Source organism: Podarcis tiliguerta (genome assembly GCF_965153285.1).
Source record: "Podarcis tiliguerta genome assembly, chromosome: 11".
NCBI classification, from domain to species: domain Eukaryota; kingdom Metazoa; phylum Chordata; class Lepidosauria; order Squamata; family Lacertidae; genus Podarcis; species Podarcis tiliguerta.
The window spans coordinates 33,152,732-33,177,746 of record NC_139544.1 but is presented as its reverse complement, the minus strand read 5'-3'; the positions used below and the strand labels follow the sequence as shown (position 1 = coordinate 33,177,746).

General features: G+C 40.5%; 1 protein-coding gene across 1 annotated transcript in view; it reads left to right on the top strand.

Annotated features, from left to right (window-relative positions):
• Positions 1-25,015, top strand: part of RASGRF2 (Ras protein specific guanine nucleotide releasing factor 2) — an 81,895-nt gene that overhangs the window by 11,794 nt on the left and 45,086 nt on the right. Inside the window, 7 exon segments of the mRNA XM_083404617.1 lie at positions 13,813-13,919; positions 16,661-16,808; positions 17,844-17,933; positions 19,357-19,610; positions 20,248-20,327; positions 20,656-20,849; positions 23,906-24,015. Coding sequence (XP_083260743.1) covers positions 13,813-13,919; positions 16,661-16,808; positions 17,844-17,933; positions 19,357-19,610; positions 20,248-20,327; positions 20,656-20,849; positions 23,906-24,015 — 983 coding nt within the window.

Sequence of the window (25,015 nt, the reverse complement as noted above, 5' to 3'; positions counted from 1 at the left end):
TAGAAGATAGATGGGAGGAAAAACAAAGAACATGAATAATAAATACCATTTACACTGTAAGAACCTGAAGGATTTCTTCTCCCTATATAAACCATTCCGGACTCTGCGTTCATCAACATTGGTCCTTTTTCATGTGCCTCCTTCACAGGAGGTCCAGGGCCCCCCCTCATCTGTATTGGCTCCCCATTTGTGGCATGCTCTCCCCAGAGAAGTTCACATGGCACCTTCATTATATATTTTTAGATGCCATTCTTCTTCAACCAGGCCTTTGGCTGATTAATATTGTTGTAGCTACTCTCTTTATCTGGAGATACTATAGTGTAGATTGAGACTTGGACCTTCTGTACTTAGGGCATGTTTTCAGAACTGTGGTTGGTCCCCTTCCTAAGAGAACTCCCTGAGATATTCTCACTGGATTATGGCACCTAAATGAATGTAAAAAAAATCATTTTCCTAGGGGATACACAATGGAGATTTTAAAGTCAAGGGAAGGATACAAGGGCGCAATTAACTGAGAAGGTCACCTGTATGGGTTCAGTTGAATTAATAAGCCACTCACACATGAGATCTGGTTGATGGTGCTCTAAATCTCTCTTTTCACTGTTTAAAAGTCTAGTGTGAGTAAAGGAGTATTCCTTTCATACTGCACAAGTTTACCAAAACAACAATAGTCATTTACAAACAATTTTGGTAAAAACCGAAGTGCAGGTTAGAGGCAAGTAGGGATGGGAAATTGCAGGTACAGACTGTAATATCATGCACACACAGATTTATGCTGTAGTCCTAACTCTACTACGGTAACTTGAATGTAACCCTGATTGACATACTTCTGAGTAGACATGGTTAGGATTGCACTAAATTTTTTGTGGTGTTTCCATATTCTGAGTGGTACTGGAAATAATTGTTTTCCTTTTAGTCCATGTGCCTGAACTACAAGTGTGGTCACCTAGCATTTTCATATATATGCCCTGAAGTTTTATCTGACTTCAAGGCTATTTTTATTTGACCCTGAACAGGAAGGATATGGTCAGGGTGGAGTACTGTGAGAAATTTTGCCAGTAAATGGGGGGGAAACAATGTGAAAGATAGGCAAACAATTCTAAAACAATTTTGCTAAGTGTAACATTTTTGGAAATCTTCCCAAAATTTGTTCCTTTCGGGGTTTTTTAATGAATATTTTAATGCAATAGATAAGAAAACCAAGAACATGTAAGGAAAAAAAAAAACATGCTGCGGTGTATATCAGGAAAAACTGTTAGTGACGTTAATGAGGGTGTAACTTGCAAGATTTCTCCTCTGAGATAAATTCTATAATGTGGCGCTCCTAGTTCAAATGGTGTTTCCATATTATTTATTTGTTGTCTTAATAGGCATCCAATAGTGTTCTCTCTCACACACACTCTTTCGGGGTATTGAACAAAGAAGGGGAGGGGAGGAAAGTGATAGAAAACAAAGAAAACAAACAAAACAAACAAGCAAACTAAAGGAGAGTCTAATCAGGTGTGGCTGGGTGCATGCTGAGATGTGGTGTATAACCAGCAGCAGTATGTTGACATCATACCTTATTGAAAAAAGAAAATGGAGGAGGAAGAGGGGGAAAGTTAGGAAGCAAACAAGAGAGTAGCTGATGAAGCTGTGGACTTGAGAAAGAAGAAGGAGGCTCTACTGAATCTGGATAATTTGAGCTTTGTCGAGGTTGTTAATTCGAAGATCTTTGTGATGAGGTGCAACCAAGCTGGTGAAATTCCTAAGGCTAGGATAATACTGAGTCTGAAGTAAATTTAGGTGGTGATGAAAAACATGGCTCCTATTCTTGTTCAGCCACTGACAATTAGTAGTGGGCATTTGTTTTGGAATGGATGAAAACTTGAATGAAAGGGGAATCGTTCAGTTTATTTTCCATTCATTTCAGAAACAGTGCGTTTTGTAGTCAACTGGTATGAATGGGTTTGGACTTTCATTACATTCATGCAATTTAAGGATGGGATTGGCTTTCTCCAGCAGCAGTGGATCTTCTTCACCTGTTGTCTTTGTCCTGACAGCCAGTATCTTATTTACCTGGAATATTGCATTGTTCTGGGCCATTGTAGAGAAATATGTAGGCAGCAGATACATGTATGCATCTGTCAACATGAGCAAGTTCATGCAAGTTGCATGGTTTTATAAGAGGATTTGAAATACAGTGGTACCTCGGGTTACAGATGCTTCAGGTTACAAACTCCACTAACCTAGAAATAGTACCTCAGGTTAAGAACTTTGGTTCAGGATGAGAACAGAAATCATGTGGCGGCGGCGCGGCGGCAGCAGCGGGAGACCCCATTAGCTAAAGTGGTACTTCAGGTTAAGAACAGTTTCAGGTTAAGAACAGACCTCCAGAATGAATTAAGTTCTTAACCCAAGGTACCACTGTACATGGAGGGTAAAGCTATCAGTGGCTACTAGCTATGATGTCTATGTTTTGCCTCCATTTTCTAGATACCAGTTGCTGGAAATTACAGTGGGGAGAGGGCTCTGGTGCTTGAATCCTGCTTGCAGGTTTCCCACAGGCATCTCGTTGGTCTGTGAGAACAGGATGCTGAACTAGATGAGCCATTGGCCTGATCCAGCAGGCTCTTCCTATGTTCTTACACAGTAGTCCCCAACACGCCCAACAACCTTGGGAGTGGGCCAGATTTATGCTTCATAGAGGCACTATTTGTACTCAGAATTCAAGAAATGAAGCTTTTTCAAGTGTGGAGATACAGCAATAGCTTAAAAAAACAAACCCTGTTGATTTCTGCTATTAAAAAGCACAGGCACCCAGCCAATAGTAAATAGTAATAGCTGGGAGCGACCACCAGGACTATATAACACTGGCCCTGAAAGACCTACATTGAATCTCAGTACGATTCCAAACACAATTCAAAGTGTTGTTGCTGACCTTTAAAGCCCTAAAGGACCTCTGCCCTGTATACCTGAAGGAATGTCTCCACCCCCATTGTTCAGCCTGGACACTGAGATCTATCCTGCACTGCAAGAAGTGGAGTTACAGGGAACCAGGCAGAGGGCCTTCTGGGTAGTGGCGCCCACCTTGTGGAACGCCCTCCCATCAGATGTCAAAGAGATAAGTATACAACTTTTAGAAGACATCTGAAGACAGCCCTGTATAGGAAAGTTTTTTTAAATAATTAATATTTTATTATGTTTTTATATATGTTGGAAGCCGCCTAGAGTGGCTGGGGCAACCCAGTCAGATGGGTGGGGTACAAATATAATAATAATGATTATTATGATGGCGGAAGTCCCACAATTTTAAGTCCAGGGGAGATGGTGGCTGCAGGAAGTGACCATTTAGGTTTGCAAAGAATTGGTAATTCAGGGAGAAAAGAAAATCCTGATGGAAAAAGAAGCAGATGAATGAGAGGAAAGAACCAGATACTAAAGGAAGCTGAGGGAGCAAAGTGGAATAAGAAATGACAGGAATAATAATGGAGCAATATTAAACCACCATCACCATCATAAAGCTGTTCATTCCCAGGGCATGGTGTAGAAGAACATGAAGCTGTCACCCAGCAAAAGTTCAGCTGGTCTAGGTCCAGCAATACATGGATAGGAGGCCACCTGTTCACCCTGTGGATGCCACATTGAATTATATTATGGGAAGGCAGGTGGGATATAAATGAAGAAAATTAACTGGAGATAAGCACATAGGGTGTGCCTTTGGGGAGTGTGGCCATAACCCCATAGTCCCAACTGCATTTAATCCAAGACAGAAAGGGAGATCATTGGATGTGCTGAAAGAATGTATTTGAGTGTCACACTCTTTAGCTTAGTCATGAATCCAGTTTCCTAGGTCAAAATATGTTGGTCTTTATATGCTTTTAATGGTAGTGTTTGGTGGAAGCTTGCATTGCAAGATTACTTTTCAGGGATTCAAAGACATAAAAGGTTGGTTTATCTTTATACTCTGAAAAGAATTCTGTTTACCATTAAACAGTAATTGGAATTTGAGCACGTCCTATCCTTTAAAATCATAGCAATTATAGGTTTCCTAGTTTTACAGCTTACTTGACTTTCAGTTCTTGTTCCTGATGTAAAATGTTATGGCTGTGGCATATTTCCCAGTGTGAGATTCCCGTTTGAGTGCATTTATTTACTGTTATTGTACATTTAGAAAATTACTTCCGAAATGGTAATATAATGAAAATGCTATAAATTCTTACCAGATGTATCAGTGCACTCTGTGCAGGTGCAGTTATGCTGCTGGTTAACATTTAGCATACAGTAAAATATTTGCTTTATTTCACTATAACATAATAGAATCATTTATGTTAAGAATTTTTAAACTTGACAGAATTATTAAACCAATTGGGGCAGATTTGAGGATGTTATAGTGAGAAACACTCTTTCATCCATAAAGATTAAAGGCTTTAGTTCAGTCCACTGCAAGTGTAGCAGCCATGCTGAGATGGGCCATCACAGGACAAGGGTGGAGAACCTGTGCCCCCCCCCCCCGATCTTGTTGGAATCCCATGTCCCATCTGCCCTAGCCAGCATGGTCAATGCTCTTGATGGGAGTTGTAGTCCTCCAACAACTGGAGGGCTACAGGTTCATCACCCCTGACATACGGCATAATGGGAGCCTCCTCCCATCCCTCACCCACAATGTGTTCAGATAACTATATGGACAGGCACTGCATCCTAGTGTTATTGGGAATGACCAGCCTATTCAGGCAAGCCATATTGCTAACTAGCTTGGCCCCTGCACTTGGCCAAGGAAGTGAGCATTCATGTTAATAGCCAGTTGGCTGGATGCATGCCCAGCTGCATGCACTGAGGGGCTGGAAGAAGGGGAAAGATCTCCATGTGGGTTCTATGATGATCCCTCTGTTGCCATGTGAGGCATGCTCTGTGTAGATTTAATCAAACCTTTGTTGTGTCTCTCCCCCGTCCCCATAGGAGCTGGTCACTCATGTTCCATATGGTCTTTTGCCAATTATGGTGAAATTCCCCTTCTCACATTTAATTAGCAAACTGAAGTTAATTAAGATGAGCTAAACAGTGACTGTATATTGAGAAAGTAATTGGATTCATGACATGTTTGTACAAATAATTAATTTGACATTTGCAAGGGCCATTGTTAGAAAGGGAAAACAGCGTTAAAATTTCACATTATTTTGATAGGATCCATAATGATTCAGATATATCATAGATTGTAGGTAATCAATTCAAAATATAAATTTGTATCATTCATGTTGCACCCACAAGGACAATTTCGTTCTCATGGTTGATGGCCCAAGTGCAAGCTCCTTCCATGTACCTCTCTTACACATGCACTTGCTTGCACCCTTCAATCCTTATTAAACCTTAGTTTACTGTGACATCCAAACTGCTAAACTGACTTCATCACTGCTTTATAATTGATAATCTCCTGGTTTGTAAGCAGCTATTAAACCTGATTCAGACGTCCTGTTTGATTCCTGTTTGATTGACGTTCAGTGATTCCTGTTTCAGACGTCATGGGAAACAGTGGTTTAGTAAGCCAGGATAGAAGCACTGAAGCTAGGAGAGTATATGTAGCCACACAGCTTCTTCTTCAGTCAATAAATCATAGTTTATTGACTTTAAGATTACAGTATTATGAAGCAGATCATAGGCTGAAATATAAAAAGGTAAGACAAAGAAATACAAGCTGGCTTTTTCAGTTTTGAAACAGATGACAATAACATATGAGTGTGGTTGATATTACCAGTGTCAAATAAAAGGATAGGACTTTAACAGATGTTAAAGAACCACAGAATTTTTGTGTACACATCCTGATGCATAAACCAGTTTTATGGCTTAAACAAGCAAACCTTCCCCTCCAGCACAGCTTGCATGGAGCAGGAGAAGCTAAGGAATGGCAGCAGGGTGCTGGATCATGCAGAGCTCCCTAGGCAGCTGGTATTTGGAAGCACATGATTATTATGTAATACTGGAGGATGCATTTCTGTATACAACTACTAATATCATCAGGAAACCAATTCACTAGTTAGATGGAAGAAATGTTGACTTCATGTCCCAGGCTGCTTCCTTTTTTATATTTCCCCCCAAACTATTTTCACGCTAAGATTTTGAAAAGTGCCACAAGGTTTTCCCAGGGTAGAATGCTGCTGTACATGATGTTTGATCATTTAAAGATCATAAATAAAATTGCAGAAATTAAAGGTTGAAAGTATTACTCTGTAGCCATATGAGGTCAACACACTGCCCAGCTGGAAGGCAAGTCCATGTTTAACCACATTTTATGACCAAACTTCAAAGTGTATGCCCTTTCTCTTGTGAATGGCTGCTAACGATCCAGTAGACACACAGTAAAAATACGTGGAACTGAATAGTGTTGATTCTTTTATTTGTTGTTTTGCCTGAAGTTTTCAGTACAAAAAAATCAATGGGAAATTCTAAATTAATACGCTCAAGCTTTTCTTCATGGCCTTTACTTAAGGTTTTTTCTACTCCTTTGCAAAATGCAGAATTTGTGTTTAGAATGTGAGTAATCCTATGCTCAGTTTATTTTAGGTCAGTGCAATAAAACATAATTTAAATATATTCGTTTTTAATTTCATAAGGACATGACTAATTTCAAAGAACAGGTATGTCACATAGATGACTGGACAAATTTATTTTCTTTTGGTCCAGAGTGGGACCGATACAAACATGTTCAAATTGCAATTGTGAATAACTTCCTGACAATGGCCTGGTTTACATGACATGCTAAGCCAAACTATGGCTTACTGTGAGCCCACACATTTGCATAGTCCCAGTAAACCATGGCTTGGCTTACTGTGTAGTACAAACTGGTGGTGGTGATGGAAGTGATGCCATCTTGCTCTTTGCCCTTGGACTGACCCTGGTGTGGAGTGGAGGCTGCCTCTTACACAAACTGTTTTTCTGACTTCCTTCTCCTAACTCCCAGTAATTGTGTAGAGGCATGAAATTGCTCATTTTACCCACCTTTTTGGCACTGCTTGAAGCAGCTAGTAGAAAAAGTACAGCATTGATTGTGTAAAAATCTTGAAAAATATGAATCATCTGTCTTAAACTTATATTTATGGCAATGCGTCCATCAAATGGGTGGGGGGATCCTGAGGACTAATAGAAACAAAACACCTCTCAGAATACCTCCCTAGCATTTTCTAGCTCTCATGTACCTTTTCAAAATGTCTCCATTAGGAGAGTACTTGAATAATTTGTCAAACAAGTGACAACTATTTCCATGGCAATTTTTAGATAAGACAATATTAGTGCATTTGTAGGTTCATACATATATTTGTTTTTTACTGTTCATACTGGATATCAGTTATTACTTTATATTGTTTTGAAAATACAGTTAATTAGGCATTTCCTTTCTTAGTTCATCATCTTAAACATAATTCCGCCATTCTTACTATTGTAAGGTTGTCATCCTATGCATGCTTACCAGAAACAGTGAGGCCAATTTCTTGATAATAGAGCTACCCTAATGGGCTAATAAACTAAGGCTGAATCCTTAAAAGGTGGAAGTGCTGTGGGTGGGTTGTCCCTCTGTTTGGGAATTGGGTGCACAACCTGGTCTGGGAAGGTTCACACTCCTGTTGAAGCAACAGGTTGGTTGTCTGGGAGTATTTATGGATTCCAGTTTGTGACTGTGGTTTCAAGTGGCTAGAAGTACTTATTCCCAGCTTCAGTTGTTTCTTCAACAACAGTTGCCTGTGCTCTAGTAACTTCCTGCCTGGACTACTGTAATGTGTTCCATGTGTGCCCTTGAAGCTAGAATGTGGCTTCTAGGCTGGTAAGAAGAGCAGCCTGATGGGACCCTGTGTCACCAGTCCTGAAAGGACTGCACTGGCGGCCATTGAGCTACGGGACCAAATTCAAGGTATTAGTACTAGCATGTAAAACCCTAAATGGCTTGGGACCTCAGTTCCTAAAAGAGTGCCATGCTCAACATCACCCGGCAGGTGAGGCCTTGTTGGTGTTGTCTCCATTGAGCCCTGCCTTCTTGGTATGGAGCCATGATAGGGCCTTTTCTGTTTGTAGACTGCCCTGCCTAGTGAAGTGCATTTGTCTCCCTTATTATTGTTTACCAGGAAAAACATTCCCCAGATATTTGATGACTGAAAGACACTGGTAGAATGTTTTTAACTTCTCCTTTAAGTATGTTTTTGGTTGCTGCTTTTAATGTCTTATCATTGCTGTATCTGCCACACTGGGCAGCATGAAGGATGGGGTATAAATTGAATTAATAACTGTAATAATAAATCTGTAATTACACGTTTGAAGGACTTATTGGAACTAGCTACATACCTTGGGGCGGGAATGTGAGTGGTTTCTGTGTTACTTGTTCCAAATTATCTTAGGGAAATCTTCTCTCCTGCCACCCACAACAAAATTGGAACTGTTTTTACTTTAGGTCTGACTCACTCTCTAGACACAGTTCTACAAAGTTATGTCTGTTCCCTTCTAGTGCAGCAACAAAACTGATAGCACATTTGCAAAGCTAAGCAGGGTCCAGTATGGTTTCAAATTGGATGGGAAACCACATGTTGAGATTCCAGCATTGCAGGGGGTTGGACTAGGTTCTTGATCTCCTCCTCAAGTCCATACTGTACTACAGGAGGAAGGGGGAGGGGAGAGCAAGCATATTCAATACAATACTTGTCAGGGTTAACTTCTACTTCCAAACCATCTCTCTATCTCCAACAGTAGCCACCCAGATTCCTTACCTGGAAGACTCAATTATAGAATGTGTATGCAAAAAGCTCATCTGTTGCAGTGTTTAGACATGACATCACTTGCAGGGCAGCAAACATGTTATGGGCTCTTGAACTAAAAGTAGAACACGAACTCCTATATTGTTTGTACCTATCTTGTAATTAGAGGTATGTTTTGTGGGTGAAAATCAGTAGCTGAAGATGTGAATCTGTCCTTAGTGCTATAAATATTTCGTACCACATTCTAAATCATTTTTATGGCAGTCTAAATCAGTGTTGTGGGAATTTTATCAATTCTCAAATGGTGAAACCAAGAGGCTTTGTGTGTGAGTAAAAAATAACACATATTGACAGTTTGCTGCACAAGAAAACGCTAAGAGAGTTTCACTTCTCAGTCAGTGGTAGACTGATGAATTTCATAAGTTGGTGGATCCCCTTAGTAGTAATAATATGTTTGGAAATTACTGACTTAAGCTGATCTTGTGGTTATGAGAGGTTTATTAGTACAATTTTTTTTTGTAATTGATTTCTACCTTTCAATAATCATAGCGAGAATGCTGTGTTCATTTTAAATCTTTCTTTTAATCATTCCTGATTGATTTAAGCACATAACTTTCAACTCCAAAAGCAAATTAGGTGTATTTGTTTTACATCGGTGCATGAGAGTTTTTTGGGTAACAGGTTTTTTGATCATTTAACAGCTGCAATGGTAGATAAGTACTAAAATCAGGTAAAGATTCAACATATAGTAGAATATAGCAGTAGTGAGACAGTAGGAAATGCTTTTCTTAAAGAGATACAGTTAAACTTGACAATATTTTATATTGTTCTTAAGTTTTATTATATTCTTATGAATATAATGAAAATATACATGCATATAGCTTGCTGGATCATATACAGTGGTACCTTGCAAGACGAATGCCTCGCAAGACGAAAAACTCGCAAGACGAAAGAGTTTTTCGTTTTCTGAGTTGCTTCGCAAGACGAATTTCCCTAGGGGCTTGTTTCGCAAGACGAAAACGTCTTGCATCTTTTTTTTAAAACTGCCAATGCATTCCTATGCGAAACCATCAATACACAGTGGTGCTTCGCAAGACGAAAAAATTCACAAGACGAAAAAACTCGCAGAACGAATTAATTTTGTCTTGCGAGGCAACACTGTACATGCATATAGCTTGCCAATGGCCCATCTGGTCCAGCATCTTGTTCTCACAGTGGCCAAGCATAATGGCAATTCATGATTAAGCCACATTTTTGTGGAACCTGGAGCGTCACTTTTAGGGTTTCCTGAGTTTGGTTTTGGTTACACCTTGTGATGAGTAATCTTTTAAACTTGGTTCATAAAACTAAAGTGGGGAGGATTATTCTTAGGAAAAAGGTTTCTACATCTGAATACTTACATGCATGCATTAAAAAAATGAAAATAAATAAGAATATGCATCTAGCTGATCCTATCCAAAACGGTTCCTATGAGCTAAAATTCTGTTAAGCAAATGTCAGAATCCTTAGGATCTTATGTTGGTTAGCAGCTCTTTCTGGTTTTCAATGTACCACCTCAGGTCTGATCTTCACTTTCTCCTGAGAACCTCCAAGAGACTTTGCCTTTGCAAGTACCTCTCTAACTGTGACCTTGAGCTATCTTTTTTTTTTTTTTTTTTGTATAAACCAAACCACAAACCAGCCAACATTAAAAAGTACACATTTGCCTTAATCCCTTTTGCAGACCACATGCTGAAGTGGTTATCCGCCAGCCAAGGTTGACTCTAGGAAGCAAGTTAACCATGTAATTCGCAAACCAAACTTTATACAAGATCATTGTTTCTTTTTAAACAGTCCAATTCTTTCACACAAGCCAACTTCAAACCATGAGTTATGAAGCTGACTTCTTAAACTGTTTGTTTTAAACTAGGATATCTAGTTTGTACATATTTATTTGAAAGCAAAGCTAAATTTGGCAGAAATTATCCCACTAGTCTTATGGGAGGAACAGAGAGGAGTGAGAGTTGTGTGAGCCTCATTTTTTGCTTGGCCTTATGGAGACTTTGTTATATACGTATTCAGTGGTCTGTGTGTGCCTGAGCTTGAGTCTGCACTAAGGATTCAGAGCTCCTGTGTTCTGATTTGATACATGATATCCAATCACAGAACATTTCAGGATTTGAGCCTCTGCCATTGGCCCTTAAACTCTGAGTCATGATTTGCAGCTTGGAAGTTTAGACGGCCAATCATGTCGGGAGTGGGAGTGGCCCAGGCCTTCAGGAAGGTATATAAGCGGTTGCTTTGCCCCTGTTGTCCAGTTCTGTTGGTTCAATAAATGTTATTGCCGTTATCTATGGTTACCAGATTTTTTCCAATGAATCAGGGGACACTTTTTTTTTTTTGAAGCTGAGTAGCAACAGGGAGTCAGTAGTGGGGATGGTGAGGCAAAAAGACCCTGGGCCCAAGCACACAAGCATATTTATAAAGGTGCAAAGCCCTTCTTTCACACCCTGTGAAACATACATGTGCAGAGTTTTTAAAAAAACGGGCAACGGCCACCCGCCCACGACTCCCGAGCCTTCCCCGATCAGTCAAGACAAAGGGGGCAGGGGGCAGGAGATCTGTACCGCCGGATGTCCCCGGTTCCCCTTCGGCAGTGGCAGCGGCAGTCAGCAGCCCGGAGCCAGCCTAGTAGCACAGTTGGCTCTGGCTGGCTTCAGGAGCTGCTCACGGTCGTGGCGCCCACCATTTTTCCTTTCCGAAAGTCCCCATATGATGTGTTGTGCACAAGACTCATCATATGGGGACTTCCGGAGAGGGAAAATGGCGGGTGCCATGGCAGCGAGCAGCTCCTGAAGTCAGCCAGAGCCAACTACGCTTCCGGGTTGCTGAGGCTGCCGCTGCCACGTTTCCTGGGGACAGATTTGCAAATCGGGGGACATTCCGGGGACGGAATTTATCCGGGGACAGATTTACAAATCTGGGAACCGGGGACGTCTGGTAACCCTACGTTATCACTGTGTTTTGCCTTGTGGGAACCCACCTACACTTCTGGCCTGTCCTTGTAGCACCAAACAATGGTTTAGCATTCAATGCAGACCAGGCCATTCTGTTTCTGTGTTGAGGTTTTTAATGGTTTTTCTCCACCGTTATACGTGCTTTCTTTGATATTCTGTGATACAACCCTTTGAGTAATAAATAATTTTTAAAGTGGAAATTTTATATTATTTTCATTCTTTCTTCCCCTGCTCCCTTCCCCACACTTCCTTGAGTTCTGATGATTTCAGGCTTAGTCTGGATTGCATGAGAGATCATTGGAGACTTAAGATGGTATCATTGTAATATTTCTTTTATGTACACAACTACTAAGACTGCATCATGCTTTCTAAAGGAAACAAGTGTGTCTCAAAGTGTTTCACCTTTAGTTAACTTTCAGATCTGTTTGCCAATCTATCCGAAAAACAGCTGTTCACTGCCATAACACCATATCTATGCATTTCTCACTAGCCATAGCTTGTTAAGTTTCAAAGGCAGGAGAGAGACAGCGTTTTGGTCATTAGTTCCCATAGAAGGAACACCAGCTTATCATCTGTGACTGTCAGAAAGCAATTAGGTTAATGAAAGATGGTTTCATGGTGGGGTGAATTTTGTCGTCAAGGTTGGCATGCGCCATTCATTTGGGGTTCACCTTTTAGCATTATAATGACAATAAATGCCATTTTTTTATTCGCTTTGAGATATGCTAGTTAAGCACCCTTTTAGCATAATTTAGGAAATAATAATTTCAGATACCCATGAATCGCTTCATTTTAATACAGTTCATTCACAGGGTCTAATTGGTACATAGTGTCTCTGATGTTCATTAAAATGTAATAATATAAAGGCAGTAACACCAAGACAGTTGCATATGAAGAGCGTATCTATTCTAAGCATAAACCTGCTAGTGCTTATGTTCCACTTTTACCCACACCAGCTTGCATTTAACCTCAAAGCTGACAGCCTGTTACAAAACAAATTTTTTTAGTTTAGTAGTTTTTAGATTTTTCTGGGAAACCATGATGCAACAAGAAGGACAGTCACCGTTCGATAATAATCTTCCTGCTTTATTCTTGATGTGATTAATAGCAACGAGAGATGCTGGTGAAGTTTGTTTATTTTATTTGTTTAGTAATGTATATAGGTTGCCTTTTTTGGGAAGGCAACTTACACATCATAAAACAGAGTTTTCAAATTACAGAGGCAGTATCTATAACTTTAAAACAATGGCCAGTTAAAGCATGTAAGACAACATAAATCTTAGCAGAAAAAGAGCTATACAATCTAAGAGAGTTCTCTAAAAGTAAAAAGTAAAATAAAATTTGAAATGCCTTATTTAAGAGAAGGTGGACCAAAATAAATGGGTTTTTAAAAATCCACTTAAATATTTAGAGCACCAAGGACAAATGTACTTCTGTGGGGAAGGAATTTGACAATCTGGGAGCCACCACAGTTTGGGGGGCGGGGAAAGGCAAGTAAGGAGTGGCACACGATAGTGGCTTATAAAATTATATGCGCTGTAAGAAACTGGATAGAGAAGTTGTTATCATTTCTTATAATATTAGGATGCAGTGAAGGTGAGTGGTGGAAGATTTCAGGGCAGACAAAAAAGTACTTACTCACACGGCTTTTGAAATGAGTTGCCACAAGATGTGATGATGGCCACCAACTTCTGTAGCTTTAAAAATATGATTAGGCAAATTCATGGAGGACAAGTCAGATCACTGGCTACTAATCTTGATAGCTACCTCCCAATTATCAGAGGCACTATGCCTTTGAATACCAGCTGCTGAGAAACAACAGAAGAGAGGACTCTTCCCCTCATGCCCTGCTTGGGGGCTGCCCAAAGGCATCTGACTGGACATTGTAAGAGACAGAATGCTCAACTAGGTAGGCCTTTCATCTGACCCAATAGGACTCTTCCTATGATCTTAATTTATAATGTTTTAATCCTGAACCAGTTTTCAGTTGTTTGTGTTGGTTAGGTTTTCCGAGTTATTTATTTAACAATAAAACTGAACGTTTATAGCTCAGGCACTGTTGTATGTATTTATTACATTAAAAGACTTTCTTTTATGTTTCGCAGTACTATTTTACCGTCCTCTTTGGTCATGAAGGACAGAAGCCACTTGAGCTCCGTTGTGAGGAGGAAGCAGACGGGGAAGAATGGGTAGAGGCTATTCACCAAGCCAGGTATGAAACCTCCACTTACAGTCTCTACCTAGTCAAGCACTCCTTTTGTTTACTGAGGAAAAATTTACTTCCTTCTCTCTTGTACTATTCTGGACTCCGCAGATCACACAACAATACCATTACCTGCCACTGATCTTCTTCCTTCTTCTCCTGATACAAAAAGTCTGGAGTTGTCCTGAGGGTCAAACTACACAGTACAGCCCATGCCTTGAAGGGCAGAGTTTTGTTGTTTTTTACCACATGCAGGAAGACTGTTCCAGATAGGGACTCTAGCATGGTGGGTTGGGGGATTGCCCCCCATAGCCCTAGTCCTGGCCTTGCAATCTCTTTCAGAAATAAGATCCCCTTAAAGCAGATGATTTTTTTCCACAATGCAAATTACAGGCGCATGGTGGGAGCAATGGGCTAATGTCACTCTGGAAACCTTTGCACTTAAAGGCACAGCTTTGTAGCAAACAACATGCAGTTTGATCCTCTGGAGACAGTTTATTCCCACCATCACTTATCAGGAAGTATGCAAAACTCTCATCCCTCTGATACTTCTATACAGTAAGTCACTATATCCTACATATAAGTCCATAGACACTTCCATACAGTAGTAATTTTCCTTTCATTGCCCCAGTATGATTCACTGCTCTGCCTGTCATGGTGGCTAACAACTTTTGGCTTGAGCTGTGGCACTAATAATGTGATATGCTATATTAAGAGAACATGATGCAAGTAAGATGGCAGGCCAAAGGAGAATGGGCTATTTCAGAAGACGAGGTCTTGCCGGTAGTGGAGGGAACTTCTAATGCCTGTACAGTGATTTGGAGAAGCATTCTTTATTAAACAAGTGTGGGATAATTCTTTTAGCACATACTTCACTGGCAACACGATTCAAATGGATGGAGTTGGAATGCATTACTTTGGTCAACATACTTCCCGCCAATCAAATTGTGAGGGAAGAGAATCTCTTGCACTCCTTTCAGTCAGGACATGAGAAATGCTGAAAGCATGGACTGTAGCCACTTCTTCCTATGTAGGCAATCAGCCACTATTAGGTCTTGGTTGATAGCACTGAGCTTTTGGTGGCCAGCATTTCTTTGAATCTCCTTACACCTCACTGATACCTGGCCATACTGTGGTTCACTGTTTAGGTCTGTGTTTTACAGTAAGGGGAAAATGTTACTGATTTCTCCTGTCTTCCTGTTCCTATACTGTTCTGGTAACATTACAACAATAAGATCATTTGAGAGTTACAGACAACATGGTTATGTGTCATGTCAATGCCTCTCTTCTCTGGGATGTAAAATAAAAGCTGTCTTCACTGAGGGAAAAGGATGTAAGCTCTGGGTGAAATCAGGAGATGATGAGTAGCTAATTGTTTTCATGAGCATGGAAACATAGTGTAGTTTATAAAATGTGGGTGATGATCATGGTAAGAAATCTCAAGCCGTCCTTTGTTGTCTTCAAACAGCTCAAAATGATCTCTTATAATTTTAGGTTTAATCTGAATTTCTTTTCCAAGCCAGCAACCAAATTTAATAGCTGTTCCCAGCTTCTGCCTTGGAGTAGATAGAATACTGTTAGATCATAATAAATAGCTTATTCATAGTTTCAGAATTATATGGATAGGAATGAGTCGACCTTTTAAAGATCTCAAATCTATATTATAAAGTGTTTTAAAAATGATTATTGCAAAGCAAGAAAAGGGATAAAAAATTAGAATACTCAGTTTAGGCTAGTCCTGAGCAGACCTTGGGACATACTTCTGAGTAGACATGTATAAGATTGTGCTGTTAATTCGTTGCTTTATATTGCTTTTTCTGGAGCAGAGCTGTTCCTCTCAAGCAGGCAAAAGTGTGAGGAAGTGAAATAATCTGCTGATTGGAAAATAACCCATGCAGAAATAGAATGTTTCTGTGCAGAAGGTGATATTGCTCCATCCTACAGTGTTCTGTGTGCACCTTGTCCAACAGCCAGGCAAAGGATTTCAGCACTGATTCTATTGAATTGCTCACGTGCCTTAAGGGCAATGTCTCTGCCAGAAAGCCGGAGACCTCGAGAGCAATGTCTTGCATCAGTTCTTAACAACTTGGTTGTGTTTTAGAGCCCCACATCCTAAAGGCCTTCCCATTATTTTCTGCAAGGGGGAGTCACCTCACACTTTTACAGGCATTCATCATTGAATGTACTGATATTGTGCCAGTCTTTTAATTAGGGGTTTTGGAGGGAAATAGAGGTTACCAATCTTTTATTAATTTAAATTAATAGGTGGAATCAGGTGCACCCACCTAGACAACACATACATAACTCTTAGAATGAGAGAGTCCCATGAGTGAACTTGCCCCAACTCATTTTTAAAATCTTGGCAGGAAGGGGTGTCTACTGTTGGGATACCACTGTAGCTGCTATTTGGTTATAAACCTCTTGCCTAGGAATCTTGACTTCTGGACCTTGCTCCTGAGTCTGTTACTAGCTTGAATAAAGATATTTCCCTTAATTTTTAGCACGAGTTGCTGTCATTTTGTTTAGGGATGGGAGCCTGATACAGATAATCAATTTCCTCCAAGCATATATCTTGACACTATGCTAGAGTAGGAGAGATGTAGTCTGTTTTCCTCTCCGTTTAATGTAATATTTTCAGAAGTACTGTTTTCTTCTTCAACTTAAATGTGCCACCTACGATAATTAATACAGATTGTGATGGGCATTCTGCTAAATAAAACATCAACCCTCCCCTTTTTACCTCTTTGCAGCTATTCAGATATCCTGATTGAGCGGGAAGTTTTAATGCAAAAATATATTCATCTAGTTCAGATTGTAGAGACAGAAAAGATTTCAGCCAATCAGTTACGACATCAGCTTGAAGACCAAGACACAGAAATTGAAAGGCTTAAATCAGAGGTATGTTCCGATATGATGTGCAGGTTACATTTTATCATAACCTTTATGAGCCAATTTATATATTAGGAATGCAATCTACAGTGGTGCCCCGCAAGACGAATGCCTCGCAAGACGGAAAACCCGCAAGACGAAAGGGTTTTCCGTTTTCAGAGGCGCTTCACAAGACGAATTTCCCTATGGGCTTGCTTCGCAAGACGAAAATGCCGAAAATTTTTGAGGTTTTTTCCCGCTCCAAAACCCCTTTTTCTGAAGCGCTAAGCTGCTAATAGCCTTTTAGCAGCTAAACCGCTAATCCCTTAAGCCTTAAAAAGCCGTTAATAGCCCTTAAACTGCCAATAGCGCTAATAGCGCTAATCCGCTAATGGGCTTGCTTCGCAAGACGAAAAAACCGCAAGACGAAGAGACTCGCGGAACGGATTCTTTTCGTCTTGCGAGGCACCACTGTACTTCCCTTTTGAGTCAATGTTTCCCCCCCAAAAAAACCAACAACCCTTAAATTATTATGTGAATGAATTGAACCTTAGGTTAATTGTGAAGTAATCACCACTGAGTATGTAGACTTAGATTTCCTTGCCTGATAATTTTCCTGACTTCATCCGTAATCTTCATTAATGATGCAGACTTTTAAAACTGCAACAGAATAATGCAATTTTATTTTACTCTTTGCCATTTTTTTTTAAAAAGTCGTGTAGCATGGTATTCTATTTCATTTTCCTAAAGCAAGAATTTACATGTTCTTATCCACCAAGCTAAAATGCATCCTACTAGCCACCTGTTGTGGCCTGCTAAGTGCTAAGTCCTGTTTTTACAGTCTCAGGCAGCCAGAGACCACAGATGTCCTGGTGACTGCTATGGTATGTGGGGCTTCATAGATCACAGGTTGTGCACACCTACCCTAGAGTAACGCAAGCCTAAGAAGCCTCAAAGATCTGGAAATTAAGGGTATTGAAGTCTCAAGTTAGATTCCGGAACTGAGAATTCTGAGTAGAAAACCCTAACAGTCATGGGCTTTTCTTATTTTATTTCTTTTAACAGATTGTAGCTCTTAACAAAACAAAAGAACGAATGCGACCTTATCAAGGCAACCAAGAAGAAGAAGATCCTGATATTAAGAAAATCAAAAAGGTAAATTTCTGTTTAAATGGAAAAGAGTTTATAAAATAATTTGTCAACACCTTTCTTTGAATTAGAAGAAATAATTTATTATGCGTAAGACTTCCATTCAGCTCAGTATGTGTTGAATTTTAAAACTGCAGCAAGATCACCTAATATCTGAAGTATACTATTTAGTCGAGCAGGCAGATAATGGTGAATTGGGGTAGATGTATGTACAGTGCATATCACGTTACCCAGTATAAACTGCTTGAAAAAGGTTTACTGACCATTGTGTTTTCAAGCCACTTTAATTAAGATTTCTTTTCCTTATGATTTTACTTCATCTAGCCCAATCCACAGATATGTGTGCATTGCTCTGTATTTGACACTGTAGCTCAGTGGAAGAGTAAATGCTTTGCATATGCAAAAAATTCCCTGGTTCAGTCCAAGTAGGGCTGGAAAGGACTGCTGTCTGAACTGCTGGAATGAGTTATCATAGGCAGTACTGAACTAAAAGGACTATTGGTTTGACTTGGTGTAAGGCAACCATGCCTGGCACCAGCATACAGCGAACTGGGACATATGGAAGCTCTCACAGCACTGCTTCTGTGCCTACTGCTCCTAGTCACTTGCCCACCCATGATAATGGTGGCGGTATTCATTGGAGCCTAAGCTCTGCATGCTAATTAATGGCTGATCCCACCTCCCAACGGATGTACATCGGGGCGGGAATAGCATAATTAACCCATCAGCACCAGGGAATTTGTGGATGTGCAGTTGATTAGCATTGCTGTTAGGCTTCTCCTTCTGCATGGCCTTCTCACGGCTCTAATGGTACTGCTTTACCCACCTGCCTACAATTACATTGATGGAGAGTTCTACCCATCTACATATAAGGATTTTTTCCATACAAAGGTGTAAAGGTAAAGGTACCCCTGCCCGTACGGGCCAGTCTTGCCAGACTCTAGGGTTGTGCGCTCATCTCACTCTAGAGGCCGGGAGCCAGCGCTGTCCGCAGACACTTCCGGGTCACGTGGCCAGCGTGACAAGCTGCATCTGGCAAGCCAGCGCAGCACACAGAACGCCGTTTACCTTCCTGCTGGTAAGCGGTCCCTATTTATCTACTTGCACCCGGAGGTGCTTTCGAACTGCTAGGTTGGCAGGCGCTGGGACCGAGCGACGGCAGCGCACCCTGCCGCGGGGATTCGAACCGCCGACCATGCGATCGGCAAGTCCTAGGCGCTGAGGTTTTACCCACAGTGCCACCCGCGTCCCCATCTACAAAGGTGTACATGTGTACAAAGTTTACTCCCCTGCTCACAGCAATGTCTGAAGATTGCAGAGGTGCAAGAAGAAGAAGAAGAAGCTACACACACACACACACACACACACACACACACACACACACTTCAAAGGCCATTAAGAATGTGTTCTTCTTTTGTTGAATTACCAGGTTCAGAGTTTTATGCGAGGTTGGTTGTGTAGAAGAAAATGGAAGACAATTGTCCAGGATTACATTTGTTCTCCACATGCAGAAAGTATGCGAAAGAGAAATCAGATCGTTTTCAACATGGTTGAGGCTGAATCTGAATACGTACATCAGCTTTACATCCTTGTGAATTGTTTTCTAAGGCCGTTAAGAATGGCTGCAAGTTCAAAGAAACCACCAATTAGCCATGATGACGTCAGTAGTGTATTCCTCAACAGGTACCCCATGTGTTTATATATTTAATTACTTAATTAAAATATGTCCAGACCTCTTTCATCATCAAATATGAATGTATACAAAGGGCAGTTTAAAAAACGGGTAAAGAGAAATAAAACAAATACAATAAAGTTAAAGATAAAGCAGCAGTACTGTAGAATGTAATCACAGTGCAATCGGGTACATCTTTAGAATTGAGTTCAATGAGATTTACTCGCAGATAAGCATAGCTTGGATAAAACAAGTATTTGATGTATTTTGTAAATCTTGTTCCATTATGATGGAATGAAGTAAATCCAGCTTTGGCAATTTCCCAACTTTCTTCTTCAGAGTATTTCAGTCACAGCTTTTTTCTTTTTTTCTTTTTAAAAAGATTCAGGTAGAAGTGTAGATCTTTTGCCTTCTTGAAGGCAAAAAATCTTTCCCTGCCCCCGAAAATAAAAAATAAATAAATCATGCTACATAGATGAGGTCCAAAAGTTAGTCAGTAACATACTTTTGTTTATTTGATAAAAAAATTACAACCCACTTCTTCCAGATGTTTTGAACTATAGCTATTTATGCAGTAATGTTCAAAGAATATCTTCTAATGACAGAGTCCAACTTTTGTTTATTGTTCCAACTTTTATTTCTTCGCAGTGAGACTATAATGTTTCTTCATGAAATATTTCATCAAGGATTAAAAGCAAGAATAGCAAACTGGCCTACTTTAATTTTAGGTAAGTGCTCTTCACTAGGCCATAATTATTTTTGCATGGCCATATGGGGATATTAGGAGCAATTGCATCCTCTCTTTGCAGATGTCAAGTGTGTTTTTCAGAAGATATAACCATTTTAGGAAGGTCTCTGCATATCAGTTCCACTGTTTAAAGTATACAACTTCTGTCAAGAGAGGAAAGGTGGTAACACTATTCCTTGTTAGGATTTCAGATTTTGCAATTTTGGATGTAGATAATTTGCACTTAATGTTCTGTTTTATTTCTAAATGTGACCTATGAAAAAAAGTGGATGGCAGCAACAATTTACTTTTCCCTTTGTTCTGTATAGCTGATTTATTTGATATCCTGCTGCCAATGCTGAATATTTATCAAGAATTTGTTCGGAATCATCAATATAGTCTACAGGTCCTTGCAAACTGCAAGCAGAACAGAGATTTTGACAAACTTTTGAAGCAGTATGAAGCCAACCCTGCCTGCGAGGGCAGAATGCTCGAGACATTCCTTACTTACCCCATGTTTCAGGTATTTTTGTTGTTACAGTGGTTTTGTGCATGTTATAAACACTACTTATATCATTTGGTTAGTAATACTAATGGCTGTTGCTCTAGCAGATTGGTTGTTGGTTGTTGTTGGCATCCATCTGTCTTGGGAGGCAAAGGAAGAGTGCGCCTTTGGGGGTAAAGTAAAACCATTGGAGAGTTACAGCACCTGCCGTGGCTGTAGAGGCTGATACAAAAGGGACGTGTTTTGTTGCAAGTGAGCCAGTACAGAAGGTGTCCTGTTTTGATGCTACAGGTGCACCATGGCGTTTCTTTTCTCTGCGCTCCTCCCAGCAGTCATTCCTCCTCTGGTTACTGCTGTGGACAACCTGACTGTCTTGTCTCCAGGTACTGTGATCGTCTGCAAGGCTTATAACCATATGGCGGGGTTAAGGTTACCAGCCTTTATGTCACATTTGCAGACATTTTTGTAACACAAAGAGTTGGTGTGCCGGCAGGCCAAGTACCTGAAGCTTTTGGGGAACTTGCCATCTTCCATTCTGTGTATGTGACAAAGCCAGTGTAGACGTCGCTGAGTCAGGGCTATGAGCAAGATGGGAATGTGGACTTGGGAAAGCACATCTTTATTTGAGACTCTATACTGCCAGGTGATGCACAAAATCGTCCTGGCGCAGCACATGTGGAAAGGCATTGCTGCATCACTCCTGGTGGTTGTAAGTTGCCTACAACTCACTTGCATAAAGTAGAGTGCTCAACACACGCCTGATAGACCTTCATCTTGGTATTGGTCATTAGCACCACATTTTCCCTTACCTTTTGGGCATGTCTGCCTTGCCAATTCACTTTTCTAGGTCAGATTTGATGGAATGGTTGCTTGTTGTGGTGGAACCCAGATAGACAAAATCATCTACTACTTCAAGTCTGTGGTCACCAGTTCTGATGTGTGGAGTGCTGACAACGTCCTGTCCCAGAGTGTTGGTCTTTGTCAGGCTGATGGTGAGGCTGAACTCCATGCAGGCTTGGGCAAAATGGTTGATGAGTCTCTATAGAGCTTCCTTGGAGTGTGCTGTCAAGGTTGAGTCATCTGCAAACAACATCTCTATAGCTGTATATTTTATCTGGTGGAAGGGTCTTGAGCATAACAACCTTTTATATTACAGTCAGAATTCGAAAGAGCTTTTAATACTTTTTGTTCAATATATTTTTGAAGACATTTTGTTTTTGTTTTTAATTATTTGTTCCTATATCCAGTGGTTGTGTCGTAAATGAAATTTTCTGCTATCAAATTAAATTAAAATCTGTTAATTATAGCACATGCAGTCTGAATGCTGACAGTGAAGAAAAGCAGTTCCTGCAAATTCAAGTCATGTTTTTTTTAAAAAAATGCACACACTTATGTAAAACTCGCATCAAGACCTCTGAATCCACCTAGAAACTAGGCACTAGACATGCTCACTGTCTCATTCTGTCAATAAACCCTAGCAGCAGAAAGCAGCAGCAAACACAAGTCTTCAGTCACTGTTGTAAACCTAAAGAAAAATAAAGTGCAAAGACAGGCTCTTCTTGGAGGAACAGGGAATTAGCCTGGGAAAAGCAGCCTGCAGAAATAAGTGTAGAATCAGGGGACTAAAGTGTTTCTTTTATGTTTGGAGGAATATAGGTTTCTATGCTACATTGTCAGCTTTAAGCAGTAGCAGATGGTGGGGCAGAACTGTGGGGCTCACCTGACCTCCGGTCAGTGGCATACCAAGATAGAGAGAAATGAGGCGGCGGCAAGGTTGGCACAGTACCAATGGACCAGTGGGCACTTTGGATCAGCTCTGCTACTGCATTTGCACCTTGATCTTGTAGCTGCACACACACACGGAAACGCAGCAGTGATCCAACTGGCAGGAGGTTTTCGAGCATCTTGGATGCCAAATGTTTCGGTTTTCGAACGCCGAAAACCCACAAGTAATAGCTTCCATTTTCAAACACACCTCGGAAGTTGAACGGCTTCTGAGACGAGTCTCTCAGTTTTCTCCACTGAAATTGCCGACTGCCTATTGCTCCTCGGTTGTCGAACATTTTGGAAGTCAAACGGTCTTCAGGAACAGATTTCGTTTGACACTGAGGTTCCACTGTATAAGAATGAACTCAACTAAGCTTCAGTCTTACCTACTGCCCCATGCCTCCTCTAGTGTATCCCCAAGGAAGAGATGGAAGCTTTTATTTCTGTTTCAAATTAACTGCAGTTTTTTGTGTCATTGAAATCCAGACAAACTGTGGTTAATCTTAACTATACTTTGCTGAAACAAGACAACTTCAGGCAATACCTTATGGAGCTGGCATGTTTCCATAAATTATAGTTCAGATTAACCACAGATTAAGGTCCAGAAAATATGATGCACTTCAGTTAGTCTGAAATTAAAGTGAAAGCTTCCAGTCTCTTCCTCATGAGGAGGGCAGGGAAAGAGTGTACAAGCCCAAGGTGCACTGAGGTGTGTTTTCATGATTTAATTTTCAGCATTAAATCCAAATGCAGCCATTATTTGTCAGCCTTATACAAACCTACTCCAGGATTTTCATTTTATCATGGGATAAAGTGTTTTGGTAGCCTGAGATTGATGGGCTTCATGATAGACATATCGGTTTTGCATGTTAAACACATTTAAGACTAGTTGAACAACTGGAAAGGAAGGCCTCTATTCGGCTTGACATCCAGGCAACTAATTCTATGTAAAAACTAATGGGTCTAGATGGGACTATGCATCCACATTCACCTCCTGGCAGTTAAAGAGGCCTAGATGAACAGTATGGTGTAGACTGGGGTGCATCTGCATTCACTGCACATCTGGAAGACAGAATCTCTGCTACTGAATTGGGGCTACTGATAGTTTTTCAAGTTACTTATTTATCCTGCAGATTTCTTCTTAATGTAGAAAATATTTTAGTTGAGTGAGTTTATGCTGATAGAAGAAAATAAATGCAAAGAATTAAAAAACAATTTTCTTTTTAAATGTTCATTTTTTTATTATTTCAAGACCAAGTGTGCTTTTAAATATAAATTTGCTGATAATCCCTTTCACCCATCTTTAGATTCCTAGATACATAATAACCCTCCATGAACTTCTGGCTCACACACCGCATGAGCACGTAGAAAGAAAAAGCCTTGAATTTGCTAAATCTAAGCTAGAAGAGCTTTCAAGGTGAGACTCCTTTTGTTCTACGAATATGAGGCTAAAACGGAAACTGTGGATTACAAAATCAATGTGTTATTTTCAAAAGATTGAATTATTGTATCTTTGGGCACAGCAAAAATAAACATGCAGTGTCTCCAGAGAGCTGAATTTAACTTTTAAGAGACCACTCAAAGGCCAGCATTGCATTGTGTAAGCATAGTTGCGCCTAAATTACTGATAGGGGTTTATTTTATTTTATTTTGGTCTTGAGCCGAATTTAAATAGTCTGAGTCTCCCCACTTGTGATTCCCAGCAACTGACATTCAGAAGCATATTACCTCCAGTGGTGGAAACAGAGCATTGCCTAAGAGAATAAAGCTATAATAATAAGTAATTCAAGAATAAATCCACCTAAAACACAGGAATATAACCAAACATGCCAACCTGGAAAAACAAACTAGGTGTACAACATGCTGCAGTACAAAGGAAATTTATATTTTAAAAGCCTTTGAGTGGTGCTAAAAGGACACTAGGACGTGGGTGGCGCTGTGGGTTAAACCACAGAGCCTAGGACTTGCTGATCAGAAGGTTGGCGGTTCAAATCCCTGCGACGCGGTGAGCTCCTGTTGCTCGGTCCCTGCTCATTCCAACCTAGCAGTTCGAAAGCACGTCAAAGTGCAATTAGATAAACAGGTACCACTCTGGCGGGAAGGTAAATGGCGTTTCCGTGCGCAGCTCTGGTTCTCCAGAAGCGGCTGAGTCATGCTGGCCACATGACCCGGAAGCTGTACGCTGGCTCCCTCGGCTAATAAAGCGAGATGAGCGCCACAAACCCAGAGTCGGCCACGACTGGACCTAATGGTCAGGGTTCCCTTTACCTTTACCTAAAAGGACACTAGACAAGCTTCTTCAGAGAAAGCATTTCATATGCAAGTTCCAATGCTAAAAAGACTTTCTAGCCATCACCTAGCTAGCCTCACAGGGTGGGACTTGGCAGAGAGTTGCTCATGATGAAGATAATAAGGTA